Source organism: Plectropomus leopardus, chromosome 20, assembly GCF_008729295.1.
Source record: "Plectropomus leopardus isolate mb chromosome 20, YSFRI_Pleo_2.0, whole genome shotgun sequence".
Lineage (NCBI taxonomy): Eukaryota > Metazoa > Chordata > Actinopteri > Perciformes > Serranidae > Plectropomus > Plectropomus leopardus.
This window is the reverse complement of record NC_056482.1, coordinates 6,877,465-6,888,818: the sequence shown is the minus strand read 5'-3', so window position 1 is coordinate 6,888,818 and position 11,354 is coordinate 6,877,465. Positions and strand designations below refer to the sequence as shown.

Here is an 11,354-nt window from a genome sequence, read left to right as displayed (position 1 = left end):
TATGTAGGAGAGGTGGTGGGGCCCTTTGCATATGTGCGCCCCTGGCCCCATTGTCTCATAATCCACCCATGCCTACATGGCCTCAGCACAGACAAGATAAAAAAAAGAAAAATATGTCCATAAAAGCTAAATGTGGGGTTTATAATTTATGACAACTCTGTAGTTTATTTCAATCTCCACCGTTGAAGAACATAATCATAAAACAATGTTGCTCTCCTCTCATTTTGTGCACTCACAGCGTTAAATTGCCGCTGTGAGGGTGGACTAAGTTGTGTTTATATAGTAAAGACACCAAAGCCGATTATGAGCCGGGCCCGGAGGCAGGCCAGCGGAAGGTGAAGCGGCAATTTTTATTGGTCGCCGGCGTGTCAGGAAGTGTCAAGCAACCAATTGAACGGCGCGGAGATTTATCTGTGCCTTTGACCGTCCGACCTAAACTACCTGTCAACACAATGCACTTCTTCTGTCAAGGTAATGAGTTTTCTGAACGTTTTTCGCTCTCACAAAGCAGCTGTTTAACCGCGGCGGGAATGCTTATAAAACTGACGGAACACTAATTATCTTCCGGGGGGAGAAGTGTCGGCGGTTTTATGGACGAAGTTTGTCCCTCTTGTTATCTGCACGAGCCGGACTCGGGGAATGACATTTGTTGCCACGAGCAGGATGGAGTGGCTGTTCCAGCGATGCCATAAAGAGGCCGTCTTCCTCTCTGTCTTTCGGTCGGTGCTGCTCATATCATGTTTGGTAAGAGCTGTTCCGGCTTTGTTTTAATCATTTTTCACTCGAAAACTTCCAGAAAAGTCACGAGTAATCCATAACAACGAGTCTAAATGCTAAATGGTTATTAATTGTTATTTGTTCCGACATATTTGTGTTGGATTTCCTCGCATGTCTGGCTGTGCTGCTGTGCTGAGCAGAGAAGTAGGACAGATTATAAATTGGTCACTGCATCCAAGCCAAGGCCTATACTCATTTATCTGTGACAGACAGTGCCAAATAATAAGAGGATAAATACTGAATCCAATCCAAACATGGCAATCCTTTCAGAGGGCAGCAGATAATTAAATTGAGTTATAACTTCAGCTCATCCAAACATAAAATAACATGAAACAGCCAAATGTCCAAATAATTTATGACAGATACAAACATCATCCCGGGATGCCACAAACATGGACTTACAGTTTGAATCTGTTAGGTAACTTTGAAATGTCAGCACTTTGAGTTCCTTCTTATTGCACTCAACCCTCTCTGCAGCTCTTGGTCTTGTCCGTGTCCATGTATCCTGGGTTGTGGTCCATCGGGGTCCAGCTTCATTCAGCTGTCACAGGGAGCTATGTTCCAGGCCACCACTCTGTCCTCCTCATCAACAGCCCCAATGAACAGGCAGCCAAGGATATTGGCAGGTACAGTAGTAACACACAGCAGGTTACATTTTGCAGTGTACAGCAGGGGTGTAGGTTTATTTAGCTTGTTTTGTCTCAATATTGGAATATGGGGGGGGGGGGGGGGGCAACATGGGGCTTAGGGTCAGCCCCCGGAAAATTTTGAGTATCAAACACTGAATTTCCTTCATTCTTGGGAGTTTTCATGCATCAGTTTATGATGGCAATATGTTTAATATCATCAAAATAAAAGGCCATTGCTAATAACAAATGCACATGTTTTTAATATTAAGGGGGACATGCTTCCCTCTGTCCTTCCTAACATCTAATCCAGCGGCAGGGATACTTAACAAGCTTTTCTTGGGGGGGACACTTTTGCAAAATGACAATGCCAGGGGCCAGTTGTAGCAGCCTGAGTAGTTTGTATGATTTTAAGACATTTCAAGGATTTTAGGACGTTTAGTATTTTAGCACATTTCCAGGATTTTAATACGTTTCTAGGATTTTAGGACATTTTTAGGATTTTAGGATGTTTCTAGGATTTTAAGGCCATTTTCAGTATTTTAGCACGTTTCCAGGATTTTAAGATGTTTCTAGGATTTTAGGACATTTGCAGGATTTTAGGCTGTTTCTAAGATTTTAAGACATTTGTAGGATTTTAGGATGTTTAAAGGATTTTAGGACATTTGCAGGATTAGAGGACCTTCTCATGATTTTGGGAGGTTTCTGGGATTTTAGTACATTTTTAGGATTCCCCACATTTTTGTGTATCAGGGTGGATATGCTTAACAGAGAAGGCTTTAAAACAAACAAAATGTTCTAAAATAAAATATCTAGCAATTGACTTTATCTTCAAACAATTCAATGATGTAATTTTCTCTCAGTGATGCCACTATTGCTAGTTTCACCAAAATATGTTAAATTTAATAGAACTCTTAACTTAAGAAGAATATTTTTTTAGTGTTACACATGTCCCATGCAGAGGTAAGCATTTAATCCTAAAAGTAAGGAAAAAGTTCAAGATTTTTGCAAGATTTTTGTGTATTTTCTCACATGACTTTGAGAAATGATCGTACAGGAAATGTGAAAATGACTGTAGATTCCTCTACAAAAGATATGTGGTCAAATGTGTTCCAGCCCACCTCTACAAGTGGTTTGTAGAGGTGGGCTGGACTTCCCAAAAACTGTCTGTCAGTTTTATGTATGCTATTGTACCTGGTCAAGAAAACTATAATATGTTATTTTTTAACACATCATGCACAAATTAAGAAAATGAGGTATATCATGTTAATTAGTGAGCTTGAGAAGTACTGTTTTTTTCTCTTAGGACACAGCAAAGCCACCTGTTTGCCTCTGCCTCCAGTCTTTATGCTAGGCTAGACTAACCAGCTGCTGGTTCAAGCTTCTTATGCACCATTCAGACATGAGAATCTTCGGATTTAACTCTCAGTAATAAAACCAATAAGCGTTTACCCCAAATGTGCACATACAATTAAACCATTCCTTTAATCTGTCTGGTAATTAAATTCCTCTGCCTTGTTATGGATTTGGTTCGGAACGTGATTTCAAAGTCAGTCTGCCAGACAAACAGTAAGTTTGACTTTTCTGTCTGGAGAAGAGATACAGTCCTGTCAAACCCACTACTGGTAGAGCACTGTGTTTGCACTCTCATTTCCTTTGTTGGCATTTTAGCTGCATGTAAATGAGCTCTATTTACCACGTGTCAAGACAGAAGGTAGCGGCGCACATTGCGGGTGCCAGATATGTAAATCGCCTCCTTCAGAGACGCCGGTTAGAGGAGAAGGGGGGAGCACAACTGAGCTGGTGATAAACTGTAATATCAGCTTAGCGGCAGCAGAAAGCAAAGTTTACCATCTTTTCCCGAATTTAGTGCATAAAAGTCGTTTCCCGCAGCTTGCTCGAAGAGCAACATAATGAAGGGCTCAGTTTCACGCTGTAATTGATAAACAGCTGGTGGCTTGGAAGTGTTTAATTTTTCTTTCCTCTCTTTCCATGTCGACCCCCTTCCGTTTCCATCCACACTCCCCTACCATTCTGTGTTTTTTTTTCCAGGGCGATCATGGAGAGGCGGCTGGCAGCCAGTGTTAACATCCTCTCCAGGACCTCCACAATGTAAATCAGATTTGCCCCCTACCTTGACACAACTTTGCACCCTACTGACACCAACACAAACACAAGCTTCGTTATAATGTCCCTCGCATGTGCAGACACTTATAAACACATATGTCCTTTTTTCCTCTCTCCTACGTAGCTGGTTGCCTAGGAAACCACAAGGTGAATGGGCTGCATGTGAATGCTTTTATCAGTGTTCCCATCACTAGGAACTGAGTTGCAGTTAGCCTTCAAAGCGGCCATATGTTTTTATGCATGGATCAGCTTTCGTGTTAATGCATAACCCAAGAGGGAGGAAAAACTCAGATATGGAGGTTAACGGAATAGAAGAGGCAGCACTAAACCTGTTAACAAAACAAAGGTTTGGCCTAAAAATAGAAGATGTGGTTGGATTAGCTCAGGGGTGAGTGTGGTGATGGATGTGGTAGGATCTTTTTAGCATGTGAGTGCAGGTGTTTGATGAATTTGTTTGTTAGTCACACTTTTAACATTTTTTTTGACCTTTCACATGGTTAAGTTTGGGTTTTTTAGTTTGTGTTTTGCTGTCTTTCACAAACCCAGGAGAAAAGGCAGAGAGGTAGTTTTGCACTTGACACAATGAAAGCCTGTCTGCAACAGTTTGACAGTATCACTGTGAATCACAGTGGCTGTAATAAATGGTTGGGCAAGGTTTGATTGTTGTGTTCTTTTTGGAAAATACAGTTTTTCATGAAAGCTTTTTTTTTTTTTTTTACTGAATTTAAAGGCTGTGCACTGTGAATTGTACTGGTACTGGCTTGGCTTTTATCAATGAATCAATACTTAACTGATATCAGTTTATTAGAGTAAATGTTGTATTTGCCAATGGATGTCTTAAAAAAGTTGTCTTTTCCTGGTTTTCAAGGCTGCATTGCAATAAGGTTATGTAATTTTCTAAACCCATCAGACTGCTATATTATTTTTCTTTTCCTACTTATTATTTTATATTATTATTTATATTATATTAATTACTATTACTCTAAGAAAGTGCATTTTTCGCATCTTTGGTTTCCTGGCTCCTTAGGTACTTTTGGAAAGGCGAAATCCAGGACGCAAGCGAAGTTCTTATGGTAAGCTCACTGAGCATGTCCTTTTATGATAAACATGTTCTCAACAGGCATGCTGAGATAGAGAGCAGAAGTGTAAGATGAAATGTCACTGTTGTTGCAGCTGGTGAAAACAAAGACCTCCAGGATCCAGCAAGTCATAGATTATGTGAGGTGAGAGGTTGCTTTATGTAATGGTTATTTCAGATTGTTGAAAACTGTACATGAAATTACTGTTTAAAGTTCAAACTAACTTGATGCTTCAGCTGTACACAGTGCTGTAGACATATTTTCAAGCTATATTTGGTAACCTTTATGAAAATAACTGTCATATTTGCTGAAATTGTCATTTTATACTGACAAAGGCACATGAGGAAGACAGTCTATGAAAAAGTCATGCCCCTCCTTTTTTTACTGCCTCTAATGGCGTCCGCCAGAATCAGTCAGCAACAACCAATCAAAGCTGAGAAGTCTCTCACTCAGCTGTCAGTCATGTCAATCACTCCATTAACTGTGGTCAAACAAGACAGAAAGATAGAAATGTATTAGTGTTTTCAGATATTTATCGTATGCCACACAGCAATCATCAGATAAAAAAGAACATCAACCACCAAAAAAAACATTAACAACAAAGTGCTTCTTCCATATTATAGACCTATTTGCCACATATCATTAAAGTGCTCTACATCTCATGAGGTGCCGCATCCTCACACACAGAGGTTCAGTTATGTCTCACAGTTACAACAGCAATACTGGCAGCGCTGATCAAGTCAGAATCAAGATACTGTCGCTACATTGTCTATTTCATGCCTCAAATGTTTACAGAAACATATTTTAGTGTACTGTTTAACTGTAAAATGAGAAAGTTGTACCAGCTGGCAGGCGGTGCTACTCTGGCCAACAGTATTCAACATAAAAGGGTCACAAACTTTTTCATTTTACAGCAAAACAGTGTACTAAAATATGTTTTTGACATTATTTGGTGGCGAGAAACAGGCAATGCAGTAACAAAATCTTGATTCATAATTGATCAGTGCTGCCTAGTTTGACTGCAGTTCACATGCAGTTGCATCAGAGACATCAGAGACACTCGGCACTGATTGGATGTTTTCATTCACATTCGGCAATGCTATTATAAAATCTACAAAGCATTAGAGTAGGCAGAGAAATACAATTTTTTTTTTTTTTTTTTTTTAACAGATTATCTACTATTTAGTGCTTTCATGGTAATATGAAAAAGTATTTTTTTAAATAAAAGTTACCAACTGTAGCTTTCGAGATTAATTGCAGTTATTGTCAACTTTGGCCTTACTGTGGACTTAGAATTACTCTATCGTAGATCTTAACAAATAAGACAATAAGTGTGAAACTGCACTGTTCAGTAGAAACAGTCACTCTGACCAAACAGTTAACACATTTTATTCATAAAAAGCATATTACATAATGCATTGCCGTTGATCCCAAGCCTCCTAATTTACTATTGCTGTGTGTAAGAGTAATTGGAAGAAGTAGTGCAGGATTTTATTGCTTCATCTAAAAATGATTTGTAGCTGTTTGGCTTTTTGAATGTTGTACTGATCTCACACATGCACGACTGGAAATAATTCATTCCACTTCAACACCGTCTCATAAGCATAAGGTGTTAATCATCTACATTTCTGCTCATTTGGCCAGATTGCAGCATCAGACTATTAGACTTGTTGATGTGCCAAGTTGTGAAAATTGCACTTGGCAATTGCAAGTGGCAATTTGGCTGAAAAGTCCAGGTTGAAAATAATTGGAATTAATAGGAACTTTTATTGCTTTGCTGCAGTGCAGATGCTCTCTCACTTGCTCTGTCCTTATCTTTTTTTCTACTTCTTAATTCTTGTCTCAAGCTTTAAAAAGTTTGAATCTTTTATCCTATAACTACTAAATCTTTTTGTCAGATAATTAATAACAGTAACTTAGTGATTTAATAACAGCATTGTGCCTTGTAATGCACTGTTTACACATTTATTTATTTACTATTTACACATTTTGTTTTTTAAACTTTGTTTAAAAAATGACTAATAAATCTACCTTCCACCTTCTTCTACTATGCCTCTGCACATCAGAATTGATCAAGAAGACAGAGTGTTATAAACTGTTACAAGAGATTACCATGCTGGACAAGTCTTTTAAAATCCACAACACTCTGCCAATGTACTCCGCCTCTCAACTCAACTAGATTTAAATGGACAGCTATCTCTAGCACTATCTCTGACACTATACCTTCCCTAAGACTCACTGAGACAAAACCAACTACTTCATGTGCTATGAATGGGATTTCTACCTGCCGGGATAATCTTAGTGCAAAACGTGAGGATAAGTGAGACTGTGCTCCCACAGAAGGCAAAATTTATAGATACAGCTCAGCTGACTTAGACCCAGGGTGTCTAGTGAACAACCAAAGGTGGACATAAAGACAGACCACAGTCACTCTGTTATTACAACTGGAAAGCTGGTTCAAAACATTAATACATTTTCAGCTGAAAGGGTCTTGTGTGGAGGAATGGGGGAAAAAGAGATGATTCAACCTGTAACTCAGGCTGAAAAAGAAAGAGAAAAGAAAGAAATAACCTACTGATAGCTAAACACAACAAAATGAATGGTATTACTCTACATGAGAGGGCCAAACATATTTGCAGAGATTAGATGGGATTTCATCGAACTGTCTGGACAAACCAGAAGCCCATTTTTTTATTAGTTGACCTGCCAATGGTCAACAAAGGGATCAAAAGGTTCTACAGACTTTTATCGCTGAACACATGGCTCAGCAAAACCACTGCTCTGAAAAGGATCAACTAAATTGATACCTTCAATCTCTTCTAGGGACGCAAGCACCTTTTCAGGGCAGGTGGCCTCTTGCCAAGCAGATCTGGAATTAAAGTGACAGTTCATCCCCAAAACAAGAATACATATTTCCTCTTACCTGCAGTGCTCTTTATCACTTTAGATTGTTTTGGTGTGAGTTAGGAGTGTTGGAGATATCAGCCGTAGAGATGTCTGCCTTCTCTTGAATATAAAGGAACTATATGCCACTCAGTTTGTGGTGCTTAAAAGAAATTCAAAAGCCAAACAGCAATGTCTCTTACCAGAAATCATGACCCAGTTACTCAAGATAATCCACAGACTTTATTCTAAGAAGGAACTACTTTCTTTCTAACCTGACATTATATGCAAGAGAAGGCAGACATCTCTATTGTAAAACTTGATTACTCAAACCAAAACAATCCAGGCTGTTAAACAGTACTACAAGTAAGAGTAAAAATATATTTTTTTGATTTTGCGGTGAAATGTCCCTTTAAAGCACTGACGGACCATTTTTGGTTCAGCCTGTGACACCCATCTGCCAGGCCTGAGACGATGCACACTGACACACACGACAAAGATAAAACATCACAGCCTTCCTGTCAGCATTTTGACAACCAGCTCATGGATCAGTCTCCTAATTCCTCCTCCCTTCACTCTCCCCTTTGGGATTCACTGATAGAATGGGAGCACTGGTTAATGCTGGCATTAAATTCGCCCCCTGGTCATTTGGCACGTCGTCTGCCTCCACCCCAACCAAGCGCATTCTGTAACACCAATCTGTTTTCCCTTGTTTCCTGTCTTTGTGCTCTCTGCGTGTTGCTTTTCCTGTTTTGATAAGTAGTAGAAGGAACAAAATGCACTCATATAAATCTAGTATTACCAAATTTCATACCAGTTACTGGTCTGTCTTCACATAAAACCTCTTAATTGGCAAAGAATGTTTGAACACTTGTCAGGTCTTTGTCAGGCAAATCATTTTATTAATTGTTTATTAATTGTTTCATCATTAAGTACAATCTTGATTTAATGTTTGTAACTGAAACTTGGTTGGATAACAGTGCAGCGTTGAGTCAACCTCTCCCAACAACATTTTTTTGAGAGAAGCTAAGAAAGGATGTGTATTTGTCATTTTTAAATAATTCTTTCCAGTGCAAACTTCTGGAAAATCTGCTTCCTTTTATCATATTGCTCTTCAGTTAAATTCCTCATGTCGAGTTGTATACTTTAACATCCACAGACTACCCAAATAGCAGTGCAAAAGTTTGAATGATACTGCTGAACTGCATCATCTGCATTCACTGTGATTTTAACATTCACATCGACAACCTCTCGGACTGCACTAAAGGACCATGTTGTATTCTGTATAACTATGGACTGACTCAGCATGTGACTGATCCCACACACAGTGAGGGGCACACTGTGGACTTCATCATCTCCAAGCTCTTAACATTTCTAAGGTTGAAGTGACTGATGTTGCTCTTTCTGATCATCCCTGTGTTTTCTTTGAAATGACTATCTCAGTGCATTCAAATGTTCAATCACAAAACAGTACATTTTGAAAAAGAAGTGAATTATTCATTCAGGCTTTCTCCTCCACGCCTGCCTCCGTTTGTGTCTCAGTCAATGATCTTGTACATAAGTTCAGTTCTGCAACCAAAATTGCTCCCACTAAGGTTAAGGTAGTCTCTGGTAGGAAAAAATGTACCATGGAGAAGTAACACACCGGTAAAAATTCAAAAGAGGGAGTCAGAAATGATAATATGACATCTTTTATAGATGTCAGAGACATTTTCTTCGTAATTGCCACAAACAATAATAATGCATGTGCCTTATCTGACTACTGTCGACTGTCTGACAAACTCAACCTGTCTCAGTAGCCCTGAGACTTTAATCCACTAAATTATGCAATGAATTTGCCTAGTTAGACAAGCTGTCACTTCCTCCACATTAGGTATAGGGTCTCAGTCTGTGTTGTCCTTCCATGCACTTAAACCTCATTAAATTAGCATGGTGCCATTTGATCCCATAAACAATATATCCTTGGAGAAAATTGTGCAACATTTGAAATCCTCTTCCTGCTGCCTTGATATTCTGTCTACAGGCTTTTTCACTAATGTATTTAACTGCATGGAATCAGACCTGCAAATAGTCAACACTTCTCTACTCTCAGGCTGTTTCCCACAGGTGCTGAAAGCTGTAGTTATTAAGCCACTCTTAAAAAAGAACAATTTAGACATCTCACTATAATGAACACTTGTAGGGCCAGATCAAACCTGACATTTTAAAGTAAAATCACTGAACGTGCTGTTTTCGATTTCGACCATACCAAAGCACGAAAATGCTCTTGTAAAGGTCTTGAATAAAATCTCCTTGAACAAAGACAGTGAAAAAGTCTGATCAGTCTTATTATAAGATCTCTGTTCTGTATTCAGCATGGTCGACCACTACATATTACTAAACAGAGACTATGTGAGCAATGTGCGCATACAAAAAGGCAGTGGAGTTCACCAAGGCTCCATTCTCGGGCCTCTTTTGTTCCACATTATGTGTTCCCACTTGCACAGATTATGGAGAACAAATAACTATAACTATAAACTAAAATTATGCAGAGCACAGATTTATTTAACAGTCTTACTGGCTGTATGTCTTATGGAAATCATTTTGAATTGCCTTGTTAGTAAAATATGCTATCCAAATGAATGATCCTTACATAGAACAGATATGAGTTTCTTCACGAGTTTGTCTATCTGGCATGTTTGTGTTCTTGTCCCTTCAAGGTCTGTCCACCCCTATGCAAACCCCGAAGTCCTCAGCTTTGCGGTGGAGGACGGCAGCGTGGCTTACATGAAGTGGATGGATGAAGCTATTCCAGACGACTGATACATCATTAAAATTAAAGTCAGCCTTTGCATGGACTGCAGCCGAACAAGGAAACTGAGCCATGCAGACAGGCTGTTGTTTGAAGGCTTGGATTGAAAGGTTCAGAGAGCACTCTGTTGAACAAAAGGTTCAGTACATGACATTTAAATCATTTTGTTGCTCTGAACTTTGCAATGTAAATTCCAATATGTATTGTGGATATTTGATTTCAATCCTTCAGGGAGCTTTGGACCACAGTCGTAGAAAATACTTGCCTCCGATTGACTGGCAGGTGTCAGTTAGCAGTGCGTAACAGGACACCTCAGACTCAGGTGACCGGTAAGTTTTAAGTCAATACACAAAGAAAAGTATATTAAGCTGTAGGTGACCATGATGTTCCCAGTTAATTCTGACTGGTGAAATTGATCTACAGTAATATGGCTTAAACTGACCTCAAACAAACCTTTAAATGGGTGACAGTTTGAACAGCCTGTTCAAACCAGAGTGTGAGTGAGATAATACACTCCAAGGTGTCCATACTAGGGAAAATAATGGACTTAGCAAAGGAATCATAACTCTATTTGCCTAAATCGCATGATGAATTATTTCTTCATCACATTTTACACTCTCCTCTAATAGCTTTAATCTTTAAGTATTTGCATTTGATGGTACATGCTCTCTAGTTCTGCTTTTTTCATATGTTTTCATTGAAGATGACATCACTCTTGAAGCCAGAAATTAAAGGGAAAGTTCATCCCAAAAACAAAAATACATATTTTATTTTCTTTATTTTTCGCAGTTCATTCATTCACATTTGGATCTTATCACTTCATTTTGAATTCTCTATCTTGATTGTGGTTTGAAACTCACTTGTGTATATTTAATTTGCCATTCAGTTTTGTTTTGTCATGCTAGTGATGGCTCTTTGGCTGAAAGGCATCTGTTTCCATTCATTTTTTTGCCTATATTAAATAAGTGAAATTTTCTATGAGCGCCAGTGTTCTTTTTGTTTTCTGATCATCGCCTCAGCAATGCATATTTTTTACATTGTAAGAGATTTTTCGAGTTTAGCGCACTGCGG

At 38.8% G+C, this 11,354-nt stretch overlaps 1 protein-coding gene across 1 annotated transcript; it reads left to right on the top strand.

Moving 5' to 3' along the window:
* Positions 1-447: 447 nt before the first annotated feature.
* On the top strand, positions 448-11,002 carry zgc:63972 (protein CutA homolog). Its single transcript, XM_042509801.1, has 6 exons — positions 448-744; positions 1,255-1,403; positions 3,456-3,515; positions 4,558-4,603; positions 4,704-4,753; positions 10,192-11,002. Exons 1-6 carry the CDS (start codon positions 640-642, stop codon positions 10,292-10,294), a joined length of 513 nt encoding a protein of 170 aa, XP_042365735.1. The 5' UTR covers positions 448-639; the 3' UTR covers positions 10,295-11,002.
* Positions 11,003-11,354: the final 352 nt, after the last annotated feature.

Excerpts from the sequence above, each read along its gene's own strand:
- zgc:63972 (XM_042509801.1), top strand. The coding sequence starts at position 640 with ATGACATTTGTTGCCACGAGCAGGATGGAGTGGCTGTTCCAGCGATGC. Across the intron at positions 1,404-3,455 it reads GCAGCCAAGGATATTGGCAG|GGCGATCATGGAGAGGCGGC; the intron begins GTACAGTAGTAA and ends TTTTTTTTCCAG. Across the intron at positions 4,604-4,703 it reads ACGCAAGCGAAGTTCTTATG|CTGGTGAAAACAAAGACCTC; the intron begins GTAAGCTCACTG and ends CTGTTGTTGCAG.